General features: G+C 36.8%; 1 protein-coding gene across 1 annotated transcript in view; it reads left to right on the forward strand.

Annotated features, from left to right (window-relative positions):
• PDE5A (phosphodiesterase 5A) overlaps positions 1 to 17,888 on the forward strand; it is a 64,531-nt gene that overhangs the window by 34,062 nt on the left and 12,581 nt on the right. Inside the window, 8 exon segments of the mRNA XM_040556214.1 lie at positions 345 to 387; positions 389 to 414; positions 4,561 to 4,736; positions 6,202 to 6,243; positions 6,245 to 6,262; positions 11,449 to 11,595; positions 13,673 to 13,798; positions 15,749 to 15,843. Coding sequence (XP_040412148.1) covers positions 345 to 387; positions 389 to 414; positions 4,561 to 4,736; positions 6,202 to 6,243; positions 6,245 to 6,262; positions 11,449 to 11,595; positions 13,673 to 13,798; positions 15,749 to 15,843 — 673 coding nt within the window.

Consider the following 17,888-nt stretch of genomic DNA (forward strand, 5'->3'; position numbering starts at 1 on the left):
GGTGCAAAATTGTCATTTTTATGAAAGCAAAATGAAAGAAACCTATTACGAAATTAACACATTTTTAGCACAATTACACAAGTCCACTGGAAACTCTGATTATCATCTTTACCTGTATTATTATTATTATTCACTAAATCTTGTATCAGATGTAATGTTTATTATACCATCCAGCCAAAGATGTGCAAACTCTTTGAAGACATAGCTTTTTGAAGGAGAATGTGAAACCAAGAATAGCTGTAGGCCCCAGCTCTACATCATTTTCATTTCAGGCCACCTTAGCATTAAGTCTTAAAAAATTGTAACTGTATTTTTTTTTTTGTTTAACAGAATGACAATTGCAGAAAATGTAAATCAACACATAAAGAGTTTGCTGTGTACACCAATAAAATGGGAAAAAGAATAAGGTGATAGGTAGGTATCCTTACAAAAAGTATTTTTGTACTTGTCATAGCAATATTTCTGTGCTCCACAGTGAAGTCTCAGCAACGTGGAATCTAAACACAGGGGAAGAGACCCTTAATTATTATGCTTTCAACTAACAAGTCCATTGCAACCTTGCCTGTAAATTGCTTGCCTTAGGAAGTTACCAGCTACCTACAACTCTCCTGTGATATTTCATCATTTTTATAGCTCATGCATTTGATAGTTTTTCTATAAGTAAAATTATTTTCACTGTTTCCTTTCAGAGAGTCAGATTCCACTCTCACTGTTACAAGGCAGTGAAAGGAAGAGAAGATGTAAATCAGTAAATAAGCTCTGGGCTTTTAGGGAACAGAGGTGGTAGCAGTCTGAAAGTATAGCATGTGGGAAGGCAAGTGGGCTGTGCATACTGGTGACGGTTTCTGCAAATAAGATTGGCTACAGAAGGATTCATACGTGAGAAGGCTAAGTGCTATGCAGTATTGGTGCTATGAATTGCCCTTTAGAGTTGCCTGCTTCTACCAGCAGATTGCATAGGAAGGCTACAGTCCTATTACAAGACACTAAGTTTAAAAGCCCAAATCTACCGAGCACAAATACCTCTGCAGCATCTCCTTTGCTTTTCTAGAACTTTCTTCTCTTTAAAGAATGCCCATAAGTACACTGGTTTCCGTGGGTAAAATTTTCACAAGTAATTCGATGTCCTTAGGCCCACATAGGCCTAGATCCTTAGGAAACTTAAGCCTATTATTCTTTAGGGCCCTGAAAAATTTAGGTGGCCAGGGTCTGGATCCTCCAAGATAAATAAATGCCTAATTGTCTTGAGGATCTGGTCCTAACAATGCTTCAGGGAATAAGCTTAATGAGTTTTTAAGTCTTTCCATGAGTTTCAGATTCACCTTAGGCAAAGAGGAGGATGATGCTTTTGAAAATTACCCAGGTCCTCCCTGTCCCATGAAGAGTAGAACGCGTGTCAGCCTGCTATCTGGCATCAGTAAAGTTCCATGACCAAACAGAACATAAAATATATTATTTCCAGATAGCAGTGTAAATCCAACTTTCTTAGCTATACAGAATTTGTCAAGAAAATGTTCCAAGATTGTATTTTTAAGGGTCTTCAAGTAATTGTGCTTGAGAATTAAGGCAAAACCACATAATCAATGTATACGTAATACAAGATTCTTTTTCCATGAAGACAGCTCTTTTTTAATTCCTGAAGCAAAAAGAGAAGCATTGTCTTTACTAATAGAGTTCTTTGAAATTTTTTATATCAGCCTCCTCAATGCTTTCTTTTATTACTTTGTTTTCTGTATTTGACCAGACTGTAGAAGACCAAGATGAAAATTGAACTGTTGAGCTTTAATTAGATTTGCTTCACTATGCTGTTAACTACTGATAAAAGTTACATCAGATCTCATGTGGAGTTTTTCTATTGTTGTGTTTTTGTTTTGTCTTTTTCTGCGAAATTTCAAACAAAGTTTCAGTCAGGCAGCATTTTTAAGTGGGGTTTTTCAAATCTGAGCAATTCTCAATGAGAAATGTTCTTCAAAGTCCTTTCAGGTTTCACAGCCCACCTAATGTTCAAATCTTTAACAGGGCAACATCAAAACTTGTTTCAGGGACAATACGATAGGTTCCTTTAACATACTGTATAAGAATATTTTGTCTCCCTTTTTTAAGATTAGTATACCCAAGACCAGAATTTGGAGAGTGGGGGTGCAGAGGGGCAGTGAGGGTAGGAAAAACCATTCACAGTAAAACCAAGCAAATCTTACTCGAAGAGAGATAAAAGATTTTTTTTTTTTTTACTCTCCTGACTTGTACATTTTTCAGATTTGTGTTGAAAACTTTATAGAATCTTTCTGGGGTTTTTGTAAGTATGGCCAATAAAAGAAATTTGATCACCTTTACTTCTAACAATACGGACCCCTGAATGCTTCTGGGACCCCTGGATGCTTTTGAAAAATATTCCAGTTAAGAGTCTTAAATAGCACACGGCATATTTGCTGTAGTTTTTCCCATTTTTTAAAAGGCATTATGTGTATCCAATGCTGTGCCTTTTAAGAATTCATTTGCACTTGTGGCTTATTCACTGTTGAATCTGACTCTTGTGTTTGTTACATCACAGTTGCTATGGAAATAATTATAAAGTCATAAACAGTACTAAACAGAGATTTGAAAGTGAGTTCATGAGATTTTCCCTGGGTTTTATAAGTCAGCTTCTTTTTCCCAGGGAAGGTTAATCTTGTTCTTAGTGAATCCTTATTCTCCAAAATTATATATTTTAATATCATTTAAGTATCTACTAATCCATTAAAGCAGCACCTTCTTTGCAATATTCAGATACCACAACCCCCTGCCTCAGTGGTTTACAACTGCAGTTGTAATCTTACTGATCTCTCTAGAGGAGACTCGGATACTAAAGTTCTTCAAACAGAACATAATTGGAAATAGGATGGTGTTCATATAGTGTCACCAGACATTAAAATTTCTACATGCTAGGCCATCATTCTTCTAAAAACATAGTTTACACATGTGCAACATTCTTTTCCTTCTTTTTTTCTGCTTACTGTAAAAGGGAAGATATAAACTAGCTCCCTTATAGACTTTTTTTTTAAATTAAAAACCATAATGATTTTTTTAGTCTGTAAATGTAGAGTATTACAATCCTAGAATTACTTTCATATAAAAAATCATTAGTACTAATAAAACCTTAGAGTAACTGATTATGTTCACTGTTGATTCTACTGTTAAATAGTATTGTTATAATTTCTTCCCTATCAATAAACAGAAAGCAAATCCGTCCTCCCTGACCTTATGGTGGCAAAGTGTAAAGCATTCAGATTCTATTCATATAGCCTATGTAAATGAGGAGTAGCTCTGCTAAAGCAAGAAAACCTGAAAGCTGGTAAACAGTGTTCTGGAAACATCATTAAATAGTTATCTTCTCCTTTGCTGGTTAAATACATATTTGCTGGTTAAATACATATTTAATAAATTACTGTTTCTGCTGCAAAAAAAATCATAAAATACATGGAATGTACAAACTGGTAAGCAATTACAGTTTATATCAAATAGAGAATACTGCATTTTCTCATTTTTTTTTTATTTTTTTTTTTTAGAATTCTTAATTTGGAACTATGACTTTTACTGGGACAGTTATTTGCAACTGATCAGGAAAATATTAGCTTTTATCTTTAAAACTGCTAGTCCTTACACTTATGAGAGTGAGAAAACGTTTGAACTTGCTTAAGACAATAGTCACTCTCACAGCAGTTAGGACAAAGACATGTTTTTATGATGCAGCTGCTTTAATTCATATTCTGATTTCTTAGCAAAAACTGCCATTTGCTAGGTGAAGCTAAATTGAGGTATATATGTGAATTTCCCTCTGCTTAAAACAAAGATTTAATCTGCAGGCTTGGTAGAAGTTACCTGTCAAACCTCTCAATGGCAAGTGCACAGAAAAGTCTGGCACTAAACAGCAGAATTATTAACAAAAAATAAACAGATGCAATCATCAGCAATTTCGAAGTTAACAATCTGATTTCAATAGGATGCTTTTGGATGACTTCAGTAATCTTTGGAGCAGGCTGTAATCCAATCACATCAGCAAATGTATTTGAACTTCGAGCCTCAGCTTGACTATTTTCTGTTTAGTTCATTTATTTTTAAAAAATTCCAGTACTGACTCAAATAAGAAAGTGAAAACTCAGTGTACCAATGTTCTGACTTTCATAAATGTTCTTTTGGCATGATGACAATTTAATTAGCCTCCAAAGGACAAATCGTCTTTAGGGATTAAATCAACCTAGAATACTATTAATAATAAAAGTCAGGATGAAAACTACCCTAGAATTTCACCCAAATTTTTGGCTTATAAATCCTAATAACTGCTTTTGGGTTTACCAAGTAATGTATGATATTTTAGTATTTATTCTGTAATACAGTGAATTCACTCTAATGAACTTTGGGATGAAAAATCTGTAGCACTACAATGTGTCACTTTAATGTATATTGGTGGTTTGTACTGTAGGCTAAACAGTCTTAGACCTAATTTTTCCCTTGACGTATCATACCATAGATGGTATTTTGGCAATTCTCTGTATTACTTTAAATTTCTCTATCCTGACTTAGGGGTTTGCCAGCTTGTGAATAAGATGGAAGAAAACTCAGGCAAAATCAAGGCTTTCAACAGAAATGACGAAGAGTTCCTGGAAGCTTTTGTCATCTTTTGTGGCTTGGGGATCCAGAATACACAGATGTATGAAGCTGTAGAAAGAGCAATGGCTAAACAGATGGTGACATTAGAGGTAAGCTCAAAATCTAGGTGGTCTTAAATTGACACAAAACAGATCCTAACTTTCTCCAGACCTTGACTGTTCTACACAGAAGTGCAGCTACTCCCATGAATACTCAATAGAAATTGTTCTCCCCCATGAGAACAGCATTTGGCCTGCTGAGTTGCACAGGAATTTTTTTGCTGGTTTCCGTATCTGACAGCAGACTATTTCATTTGGTGTTGTATTTTAACTTTACTCATGAGATTTAGTGGTGAACTGAACACATCTTTTCCTCTACATGAAGCTACGCATTGGCAGCATAGCTGGTTTGTTCAGTTGCGTAGGAAGAGGAAATGGTTTGGGGGATTAGGGGCTTCCTTTTTTTGTCTGAGGTTTTCTGTGATGATTTTGGCTCAGTCCTTTAGACAAACTGGTTTGGGGAGTAACACCAGCATTATTGTAGGTTTTCAGCAATTTCTTCGGAGTCAAAGACTCCATCAAACCATATCAAGATGAATGTCATCTGTCTAAGCCTTTGAATTGGTTACTGTTAAATTTAATAGCTAAAGAATGCTTTAGTCTGAGAAGCTGAATTACTCAGAGGTGATAGCTTGAGGCTGAAAGTGAAAAAATTGTAGACTTTGGATCTCCTAATATTCTTTATGTAAATAGAGTGTTTGCAGGTTTCCTAAAATGTGGGTTATGTACCCGGTAGCCTCTAAAAGAAACGTTACTACTCTCAGATAAACCCATATTAAGTCACGTTAAATAGAAAGATGGTAAAATTATTGTCAAAATAATTTAAGTTCTTTAAAAAGAAGCTGCCAGTTTACCTGGCAAATTAGCAATTCTCTCTCCTACTGTAGCACTTTATAGATAATATATGAAGTTCATACCTATAAATTCCATAGTGGGAAAAATATTATAGGTTAATATATAAATTGGCTTCTTTAAAAAAAAAAGTTATTCTTTAGATGCTAAAAAAAAAAAAAAAATCCATAACATTTTCATGTCCTGTGTTCTCACAGCTAAAAAACATGAGCTTATTTTGTTAATTTAAAACAAACATATTTTCTTTCAGACTTTTCTGCCAAGTTTCATTTAAGGCAAAACTTTCTTTATGTCTGAATAAACTCCTGAAAGGATTATTATGGCAACAATGTCAGGCTCGTAATTATAGCTGTTTCATGAATTATTTGTCTTTGAAAGTAGAGCATGAAAATTTTCCAAAGAGAAAATCAGAGTTCTTTGCTCATTTATAGGAACTATTTACATTTTCTTGGCCTAATTATCTCAAGAAGATTCTGTGCTGTGGGAGATCTGTAAAAGCTGCTTTTGGAGCTCCTTAAAACCAGAGCAGGCCCTGCATGGACACCAGATTTCATCAGCAAGTGCAACGCGATGCAGCTGCAGACTGAAAAATTCTGCTTTACTTAAAACCCTCCTTTTATCACATTGTTCTTTTGTTTGTTCTAAGGTCTCCTTTTCTCTTTAGGTTCTCTCATACCATGCTTCTGCTGCAGAGGAGGAAACGAGGGGAGCTGCAGGTAACAGCGGTAATTGAATTTTTTACTATTACTTTAGAAATATTTCATTGATGTAACAAAGAAGGGCAGTCCTTTACACAGACATGAACCCTGCACATGTGGAAGCACATTTTCCAGAAATAAAATTATAGTGAAGTTAACATTACAATGTACAGAGAGCTGCAATTACCTGAAAGCGAGAAATATAAATAGACACTGACATACTGACTGCCATTGTCGTGAGCTTAAATGACAGCAGCTGTTGGTGCAATAATACTACCAACTCACAATGATCGAGTATTTCAGAAGCAAACTCTTGTGAATTTTTTTTTGGCAGCTAAGTCTAAATTTTGTATATTTTATATCTTTGGTATAGCTTTGTGGCCTAGGAACAGAATCAACAGCATGTGGCTGCTCTAATTTAAAGCCATAGCTTTCAAATACTTTTTAATTTGTGGACTCCTGAAAAGGTTAGATTGGAGGAGCAAAACCATACAGAGTTTCAACCTACTGACAATAGCTTTAGTTTTCTTCTTAATTACCCTATGATTACAGACCCTTGCCCTAAAAATCCACATGGTACAATCAGACAGTTAATGTTCCTGCACTGTCTTTTAGTTGAATCAGTTAAGACTTCATTCCTAAAGCACGGAAAAGAGACCAATCCTGCTCTTTAAATATCTGCTGTCAGCATGTACCCCTTCAGATACAGGATCATTGATCGTTGCTACCTTTTTTTTTTTGACTCTGTACTCACAAAATAGAATACAATGAAATGTTGGAACTATCAACGTCTGTTTTTCTTTTTCTTTTTTTCCAAAGCTATTTGATGTTTCTGTGCACTGAGAAAGTTACCGATACTTGAATAGAGATGGGGCCAAGTGAGTTTATAGATCAAGTCATTCATGTTAAAGACATCAGTTCACCTGTGCCTAATCTTAAGTTTTGAATAAGTATGACAAAGGCAGCACCTGCTACCCAAGTTGAAAAGCTAACCTTCTCACCTTAGATTCTCCTCTTAATAATGGGAGAGAGACAGGTGATTCTAAAAATTAGTTCATAGCAAGAGTCTCTTTAAGTAAGAATTCAGGGAATATGTAAGTGTGGCGGTTCCTTTTGTATGCAGATGATTCTTTCCTTGAAATCTAACTTAAAATGTCAGCCAAGGGCAGGTGTAGAGACTTTTTTGGGGGGGGGGGTAAACAAAGGCTTTACAAGAACTTCTGTGAAATTGTTGTGCTAGTATTTCCCTCTAATTAAGAATAACCTCTACAGTATTACTCTGTGTTGACTATCTTCCTATTAACACTTCACAGTAAGATTTCAGTTTTGAAATCATCATGTGGAACACCTAACTAATACACCCACCTCGCCTGAAGTGATAGACAGATGTTGCTCAGAGTTTGTTCCAGGCGTCAGATTGTACAACGCTGATTTCATGTGTGCAGATGTGATCGAGGTGACATAGCAAGTCAGTACCCATAAACGAGGCCCTTACTGGTGGCTAAAGCTAAAGCACTGCATATTACAACTTCTGTTCTACTACTGAGCATCAGCTGATGAATGGTGATTTACTTGGCTCCAGAATTCTTATATCAAGCCAGCCAAAATAGATTAAGGTGGTCATTCTGGATATAACTTTGTGTGATTTGCTTTGTTTTGCTTTAAAATAATCTGATAGAACAGATTTTTTCACTTTCACCATTGCATCCGCATAGCACCAGTGTCCTATTGCATCAGTCACTGCTTTTGGGCGTGGATACTGTCTGCAACCTGTGCTCTATAATACAAAGCAAGTGAAACAAAGTAAAATTTTGTTTTGCTGCCACCCAATTACCACAATGATACCATATTTTCCTTAGCCTTCCTTTGGCTGCTAATGTATTTATGGAATTTGGGTTAGAAACTGGCTGGGTAGCCAGGCCTAAAGAGTCATAGTGAATGGAGTTAAATCCAGTTGGAGGCCGGTCACTAGTGGAGTCCCCCAGGGCTCAGTACTGGGGCCAGTTCTCTTTAATACCTTTATCGATGACCTGGATGAGGGGATCGAGTGCACCCTCAGTAAGTTTGCAAATGACACCAAGTTAGGTGCATGTGTCGGTCTGCTCGAGGGTAGGAAGGCTCTGCAGGAGGATCTGGATAGGCTGGACCGATGGGCTGAGGCCAACTGTACGAAGTTCAACAAGGCCAAGTGCCGGGTCCTGCACCTGGGGCACAACAACCCCAAGCAGCGCTACAGGCTGGGAGATGAGTGGTTGGAAAGCTGCCTGGCAGAGAAGGACCTGGGAGTCTTGGTTGATAGTTAGCTGAATATGAGCCAGCAGTGTGCTCAGGTGGCCAAGAAGGCCAACAGCATCCTGGCTTGTATAAGAAACAGTGTGGCCAGCAGGGCTATGGAAGTGATTGTCCCCTTGTACTCGGCTCTGGTGAGGCCGCACCTCGAGTACTGTGTTCAGTTTTGGGCCCCTTGCTACAAGAAGGACATGGAGGTGCTTGAGAGAGTCCAGAGAAGGGCGACGAAGCTGGTGAGGGGTCTGGAGAACAAGTCTCACGAGGAGCGGCTGAGGGAGCTGGGGTTGTTCAGCCTGGAGAAGAGGAGGCTCAGGGGCGACCTTATCGCTCTCTACAGGTACCTTAAAGGAGGCTGTAGCGAGGTGGGGGTTGGTCTATTCTCCCACGTGCCTGGTGACAGGACGAGGGGGAATGGGCTAAAGTTGTGCCAGGGGAGGTTTAGGTTGGATATTGGGAAGAACTTCTTTACTGAAAGGGTTGTTAGGCATTGGAATGGGCTGCCCAGGGAAGTGGTTGAGTCGCCATCCCTGGAGGTCTTTAAAAGATGTTTAGATGTAGAGCTTAGTGATATGGTTTAGTGGAGGACTTGTTAGCATTAGATCAGAGGTTGGACTAGGTGATCTTGGAGGTCTCTTCCAACCTAAATGATTCTGTGATTCTGTGAAACCATTTTTGTTGCCCTTCCCGTCCATCACTAGTTCTAACTCAAGGTTAGCTTTGGTTTTCCCAGCTCCATCCTGGTATGCTTTGGTAATGTCCCTGCAGTGATCCCAAGTAGCTCATCCCCGCTTCCTCTCTGGGTACTGCATGTCTTCATTTGAGCAAACTGAGGAGTTCCCTGTCCATCCATAAGGGCCTTTTACCATCCTTGCTTTACTTCTTGCATGTCAGAATGGACTGTTCTTGTGCTTGAGCAGATTTGCCTTGAAGGTAATGCCTTGGCATATGAAATGAAGTTATAAGCTTTATCTGTAGGTTTTTCAATAATACAAGACATGTTTTCAAAACTATTTTTATACCTAACCAGGTAATGAAATGGAGTCACTAAATTATTTGCTATTCATTGCTACTAATACAATCCCTATAGTAAGCAATAGTAATTAGAAAGTCACAATTATGCAAAAAGGGGAAATAACTGGCACTTTTTCTTTTCTTGACTATGTCATGCTGTTTATAATTTTCCTGAAGTGGAGAAACTGAGCAAGAGGTTGTAGTTTGGTCAGTGCTTAAAGAACCACAGAATAGCTTAATAACTTGAAGTTAAAATAGCTGATCAACTTTCAGGCTGCAAAATGGGCGGGCAGATAGCTCTACTGGCTTTGGTAAGTAGAAGGGGAAATATCTAATCCAGTTAAATAATCCTTGAATAGCTATAGAGTGCAGGTTTTTTAAGTGTCATCTGAAATTAAACTAATTATTGCTGGGAAAGACGGGAGATCAAGGAAGGGAAAGATAAACTACGAATGAAATTAGAATGCAGACATGAGAAGGTGTTCTGTTGAGCTACTACTGTGCTCTTTGAATTGTTTTTTGATTTTCCTCATGAAATATCAGGCTGCAGTTGCATTTTTTCAAAATTGTCATTAGATATCCTAAATGGCTGCATTACTTTCCACTGAGCATACAGGCTTGGTGGTTCTTTCCCATGCATGTGGGTGAAATACTACATGAGTCCAAACCAAAGGATGCAAAATTAGTGGTACAAAAAATATATATTAAAATGTTGGATTTTGTTCCTGTATAAATACTATTTTTCGTAATCTTTCATGTCTTTCCAATTGTGATGCACAGAAAAGATGATAGCAAACTTAGGTGAAATAGAGACTGGTACACTTAGCTATGGGGAGAGCTGATTTGCCTCCTACGCGTAACAGTACTTTAGATTATAACACGTACTTTCTTTTCAGTGTGCCAGCCTTCTAGGATACAGTTCCCCATGCTGGAGAAATGTTTTGTCCTAGAATTACAAAGCAGAAAGATAAACACTTATTTCTTTAGCCATCCCAGTCTTACCTGATTTTCTTTTAAACCATATTGAAGTAAAACAACTGGAAAGAAGTAGTACTGAAAACTCCACCTTTTTATTTACTGAAAAAAAATGATACTAATTTTACCTGATTCTAATCTATAACATAAGATATCATGTACTTGTTAACAAATTTAACATCTGTATTTTGAGGGGCAATCGATACATATACTCTAAATTTTATAACTAGAAAATGTAGAGCTGTGATATACAGAGATGTGTTGGAAGATTATTGATAATAGAAGTTACAGATTTTTAAAATTACAGTGCTGGGTTTTTTTGCATGTCTACTTCAGAATTTCAAAGCAAAGGTGTATAAATTATACTCTAAATACACTAAAAGCATCATTCAAGGGTTTTAAAGAATATCTGACCAGAGGTAAACCCTAATTTTTCAGGTTTTTAGCCCTGAGAAAACTGTGGACAGGTGTTGGCTACCGCAGTGCTGAATGTGGATTCTGCTAGGAATTCTTTGTTCTAACAAGTCTACGGTGACATCTTTCCTCACCATTTTTAGAGAAACACCAACAGTTACAGATTTTGATGTCTGTACTTTCATAAAAACAAACTACATTGCCTTATTTTCTCAATCTCCCAATTTCATACGTACTCTTAGTTATAATTTCTCTTAGGTGACTTAGGTAACAGACTGTTTGACCCTGTAATCCTTTACTTATTCTCTTGATCTATGGAAAAAGTGTTTGTTAAATCTGAGAAGCAAATAAGACAATGTTAAAGAAGAAAGGCTAAGGAAAGATAAATGAGAAGTACTTATGAGGTTTCAGCATAACATGAAGGTAAAACTTAGTATCTCACTACTTCTCTGTTGAAAAAGCAGATAGTTATGTTATGATTTCTCTTTTCTTATGCTAAGTTTTATTCTCTTATTCTTCTCTAGGCTGCTGTAGTACCATCTGCACAATCTCTCAACCTAACTGACTTCAACTTCAGCGATTTTGAGCTATCGGATTTTGAAACAACACTGTGTACAATTCGAATGTTCACAGACCTCAATCTGGTGCAGAATTTCCAAATGAAACATGAGGTATAAAAGCTGTCAGATGCTGCTTCGCATAACGAGACAAATTAATTATTGGAAGATAGGAGAATATTGAAACAAGCCTACAGTATATAAATAATATAAGTGAAAACATGTATTAAGGATTAGTTTCAGGCCATCTCTGGGCTATTATTACCGGAAACGGTGTAAAAGTCAGTAATGTGCCATAGTAAGAAAAAAGGGCAAATTTTTGTTCTTTACTGGCAGAGGAGTAGTGTTTAATGCCTATGGAGTAATTATATTGTAGCTCATATCTGAAGAGAGACACAGATACAAATTAAATTAAAAAATTCTGGGGAGAGAACTAACACTTTAGATTTAGGAAAGTTTGAATGATTAAGCTGATTTTCTCCAGAAAAACAGAATATTGAGGAGGGAGATGTTAGTGACTTTTCAGTAAGTGAAAGACTGTTAAAAAGGGGACAGTAGTGTAGGTTTTCTGTGTCCATATAAGGCTGAAAGAGAAGTAAATAGCTTAGTCTTTCCCCCACAAAAGATTAGATTAGATGTTAGGGGGGACTTTATATTTATGGAGATAGTAAAGACTGACATAGATTACTTAAGTGGACTGTGAAAATTCCACTGGAGGCTTTTACCAGTAGACCTAGTTGTAGATATGCATCTGTCCTTGGTGATCTAGACAGGTATTCTTATTTTGCCCTGGAGTTAGACTAGGTGATCTCTTAGGCCTCTTCCAGTCAATACACATGACTTCTATTAATAAAACATTCATTTATAAATGCTTTAATTTTTGCTCTTTATATTTTTTTTGATAAAACCTCCAAAGCTTAGTATCAAAATGCAAGATTAATCTGGAGGACTCCATAGACAGATTAGTAAGGGAGAACAGGTATTTAATTTGTAGATCACCAGCTTACAGGACAATTTAGATGTGTAGAGTTTAAGGACGGAAAGCAGTACTATATTACCTAGTCTGATCTCTTGAATATCACAGTACTTAGTTTTACCTCCGTGGTAAGGCCAAGAACTTGTACTTCTTTAAGGGGTACGACCCAAAAGAGGAGAGAGGGTGTAACTTCTAGTTCAGGGTGGAGCAATTCTGCTGGGTTTGAAACAACAAAATAGCACCATGATAATAGACATATAGGTACGTGTATCGGTAGAAGCAAGAGAGCATTAACAGCTTTGAAGCTGCACCTCTGTCTTCCCATACTAGAGCCAAAGAAAACTGGCAGTAGCAAAATACTTCTTATTTAACAGTGGAAAGGCACAGAATACTGCTGTTTTTGTCTGTGCATAATTGTTCATCTGGATGAGTGACACTGGATTTTCATTTCTGCCACCTTTCACTAGGAACACTAAAAATCATCTTGAACAATCTAAGGCCAAGGTCCTCAGCCAGCATTTAACGTATAGCAGTATGCCATACACCTTTAAACCAAGGGATCTGCTTTAGTACACATGCAGTTACTCTCTGGCCTTCATGCCTTTCACTTTCTTAAAAGTAAAGTATAACCCACAACTTGTAATACATTTCTGTAAAACATCCAGGGCATACTTGCTTCCTTCATAAGAAAATATAACCCAGCAATATAGTAATTGCTATCTTTCTATCATACTTGCTTTCCAAAGTCCAAAACCACTTGTCTTTTGACAAGCTGATATGAGTGAAAAGCCACATGTTCATTATCAAAACAGCTTTTAAGAGAGTTCTGCAATTCAAAAATAAATGGTCTCTATGACATATGTTGTTACATGCAAGCATTTTTTTCTCCCACTTAGCTCAATATAACTCAGTTTCTGAATTAACAACAGTTACTAACTAACATAACAGATACTAACATTTAGCCAGTAGTAATAAAAAACAAAACCACAAGTGTTACATACTCAAGGAGAGGCTAAACTGGTGGTTGTAAGCACATTTTTATCTATGTTCACAAGAATGACATACAAGTATGTTGTTATATTTGAACTTAATTGAGGTAAAAGGAAAATTTTCTGTATGAGAGTGTGCAAAACTATCTTGAGAAAGATTTGTTTTCCTAAAAATAATAAATTTTTAATATATTTACAGTTAACTATGTGATGCTGTTTCTTAAAGGTTCTCTGCAGATGGATTTTAAGCGTGAAGAAAAATTATCGGAAAAATGTTGCTTATCACAATTGGAGACATGCCTTTAATACAGCACAGTGCATGTTTGCAGCTTTAAAATCTGGTAAAATTCAGGTATGTTTTGCTGTTTGTAGTTTAAGAACCTTCTGGCTAACTTCTGTAATAATGCAGAGTTCCAATTGTCATGTTGTTAAGATGTTCATTCTTCTACAGGATCGCTAATGAAATCAAAAACTTCTGGCTTTAAGTGCTTGGTTTATTCAGCTGTTGTCATGTTGTTATGTATCCAGTTTCAGCTAAATCCTCTGGAAATGTTCAGGTGGATGCTCCTAATAGAAATATCTCAAATAAAGCATGTATAGCGTTATATCTTTTTTAAAAGTCAATGCTTGTGCTGCAAGCAAATCTACAAGCTGTAGTAGAAAGGGACCAAAAGGACCACAAGAAAAGGAAATAGGTTTCATGATGCTTCCTTATAATCAGCATGTTTTGTTTGTTTGTTTGATTTTAAGTTCATACACAGAGCTGAATACAGCTGTAGACAAACAATAGGACATTTTTAGAGATAAAAATTTAAATGCTCATTTCGGTGCCTTTGAACAATATTTCAGCTTTCCCCCTAAAAGATTAATAATTTCAAAAACAGTCTAATCATTCTGTATTACAAATACTGAAGAGCCAGATGATCCCAAAAATAAGAAAACTTGCATTCAAGACTTTTCCAAAATATGTTTTCAGGTTTACTTCTTATTTTTCTTGAAGAAAACAAGATGTTCCTGTTCATTTTGAATCAACATGTTTCTCAGTTGGATTACGGACAATTGTTACTACTTGGTTTATTAAGAGACAAAGGCAAAGACATTCATACTCCTCCTAGTTAGAAAAGAGTGGGACATGGTAGATTTGCTCTGTGTGCAGTATGGCAATCTCAGATGCTTCTGATAGCTTGCTTGCTATTTTTGGAATCCTGTCAGTCTCCACTGCAATTTCCATAAATTGTTTTATTCCTAACTGCATTGGATTCACTCCACTCTCATTTTCATGTCCTAGATTCTGGACTCAGAAATTGCATTGAACATTAGTCTCTCAATTTCCTTTCATCTGAGAGGAAAAACAAGCAGTAGGATGCACATCTTCCTAAGAGAAACATAAAATCAGTCATTTCCAAACTGCTCTGACTAGACTAAGGACAGGCTGCATTATCTAGAAAGCAGACACAATCCACAGAAGTTGTAACTGCTTGAAGAAAATCTGGATTTGGTTGTACACAGGGCACAGCCCCCCAGTGGCTGTGCTGTCACTAGCTGTTCTTCAAATTCCTATCCTGACTGTTGTGCCTGCTATTCTCAACCCATTAAAAAAAAATGCTGCATGAATATTGTAGTTTTGTCCAGCCTGTTTCTCACATTTAAGTAAATTTTCTATTTGTTTCTATTGAACAATATTCAAGGTATGAAATAGTCATGAAAGAGAAACTGTAACCTCTCCACTAATCTTTGCTGAAGCTCCAGAATAAGCTTTTAGTAATGAATCTGATGTTGTTGAATTTTGTTTTTAGTGGGTTTTGAACTTCTGTTAATTTATTTGCCCAGTGATGAATGTAGAGCATGCCATTTTTCCCTTTTGATTATTCCAAGGACATTTGTATTTTTTCTGCTGATTTAGGGAATGTAGCCTAACTTCCTTGAGGTTATATAGGAGCTGAACTAAAAGTAATGGAGCCAGAACTAAAAAAATAATCACGCCAATGCTGTCTTTTTGCTGGCAGGTGACATTACACAAGTCACTTCCTCTTCTACATCAGATTCCTCATCAGTAATACTGGGCTTGAGGATGTTAATTCTTTCTGAAAACTCATTGAGGCCTATGAAAATGATTATTACTGTGCACCACTTCAGAGAGAACCCCTTACTGTTGGCACACAATTTTATGTCTGTGGCCTCTTTTGGCCAGAGCTTATCACCTATGTGGGTGAAGACAAGATGGCAGATATAAAACACATTGTGCAAAATAAATCCCTGTTGCAAAGGTAACTCACCTTCTTGTATTTCTCTTTACATATAGAGCAAACTGACTGACTTAGAAACACTGGCTTTACTGATAGCAGCTCTAAGCCATGATTTGGATCACAGAGGAGTGAACAACTCTTACATACAAAGGTAAGTAGCCTGAAAAGTTAAATAAAAACAACTGAATACATAAAATCACAGAACTAAATTAAGTACAGTCTAATTGATTTGACAACGTGAGACTGTGCAAAGGAAGGTCTTTACATACGAGTAAGTGCAAGAACAGCCTGAAACATTCAAGGCCAAAGACACGTAACCTCGCTGAGCTAGCTAACTGCGATGGCAGATGACCTGAACTCTTCGGAGACTGTGCAGGGGCAGCATCTTCCTGCCGCTGTTCCAGATGTCCCATCCCCCAGTTCCCACATAGAGATAGCAAAAGGTCCCAGCTTCTAAGCGACAGCATGACAAAAACGTGCAGCTTTTCAGATTGCTTGCTGCCCAGCCAGCTGTTCCCTGTCTAGCCTGGGCCAGCCCAAAGCTGAGCTGTGCAGTTGTCCTGATGACACAGAGCGGTCACCGCACCATTTTGGACTCGGATCATTTCACCCATGATTTAGCCATGGTTTTCCAGAATTCGAAGTTGATTTGGATAGGACACATATTTAAAACCACATTACAAATTTATGATTGGTTGGCATTATTTTGGGTTATCTGTACTCTAACTTTGATCAAGTCTGAATTTACAGAAAAGCCTTTACAAAGCAAAAAGGCAAGATATATTTTAAAGCCTTGAAACAAAATATTTCACTAAATAATTAAACTAAACAATATATTTCAAATTGAAGTTAGCAAAATAAAATCATCTGAACTCTTTTGAAATTATCCATATTTTAATTTTTAACAAAAAAATAGAATTTATTAATAGTTTCAGATCGGCACAAAATGTGTTTTTCAGTGAATTTAGTATTCACTTCAAATAACACTATACAATTCTTTGACTGAATAAATAGCTTGACTTAAAACATGATATAATGTTATTCATGTGATATGGCAATGTGTCCTGCTCTGACCAGAGATGGGGAAAAGTTACCCAGAAACGTATACTTGTATCTTTTTCTGGCAGAGCTGGAGACTAGTTCTGAAGCTGCTTTTGGCAGAAGTGGTCAGCTGTTCTCGCTGTGTGTAAAGTAAGATATTAGGGGAGGAAAAGTTTGTTTCAGGCAGAGAATACTGAAAGGCGGAAAATAAGTAAGCTGAAGGAGAGCTCCTGCTTTTCAGATACATGTCAAAAATAACACTAAGACCAATGGGTAAAGCAAAAAAAAAAAAAAAAAAAGCCACAAAATTGAAAGAGTAACCTTTTTGTAGTTCCCTAATAGGGGAATCCAGCAGTAACTTGTAGCCTTGCAGTGATTAGAACTGGTTAGTTATTTTTTGCTTTATTTATTTAAAAATAAATTTCCTGGAAGACATCTGGAGATGCGTCATCTCCTCTCAAAAATGTCCTGGGAAAGTGTCATAGACAGCAAAATTTAACATTCATACATGCTGTAAAGCAGAAACGATTACAGCTGAATTCTTTTTCAACAAAACAGTGCCATGAATTTTGTTTTTAAATTCCACACACAAATTAAATGAAAAGCAATTTTTTCTAGAAAAGGATCCCTTTTGTTTGTTCTTGGAAGCAGAGCAAGTGGGGACTTGGCATGTTTTGTTTTTTTTTTTTAAGCAACAGAGTTTCAAAAATTAAAATGGTCCTGGTAGCAGAAATTACAGGAAATGAACTGTTTAAAGGTCTTTTGTAGATATGCAGAGGTTTTGTTTTCTTTTTTTTTCAAACCCACATGTAAAGTAGGCAAGCACAGAGTAAGAAAACTGCATAACCAAACCACTGTGTTCTGAAAGCAGTGGTGTCCTTTGCCCTGGCTTGGTGGTTTAACAAAAATGCTGTGTAGTACAGAACTAGGAACTTGAGTTTATTTCCAGCACTTGTGTCTTCCCAGACAATCAGGGTCTGTAAGTACTGAGCAAGCTCTAGTTTGGTGCACTACTTGGGAAGATAACGTAAGATTTTTCTCACATATTTCTCTCTTCGATCAAGATGAACTTCAGGGACATAGCATGCGTCCTATTTAACTCAATGGGAATTTCACTCAGCATGCATTGGCACAGTCCTACAATTTGTCTTCTAA

This window comes from Cygnus olor, chromosome 4 (assembly GCF_009769625.2).
Source record: "Cygnus olor isolate bCygOlo1 chromosome 4, bCygOlo1.pri.v2, whole genome shotgun sequence".
Taxonomy (NCBI): Eukaryota; Metazoa; Chordata; class Aves; order Anseriformes; family Anatidae; genus Cygnus; species Cygnus olor.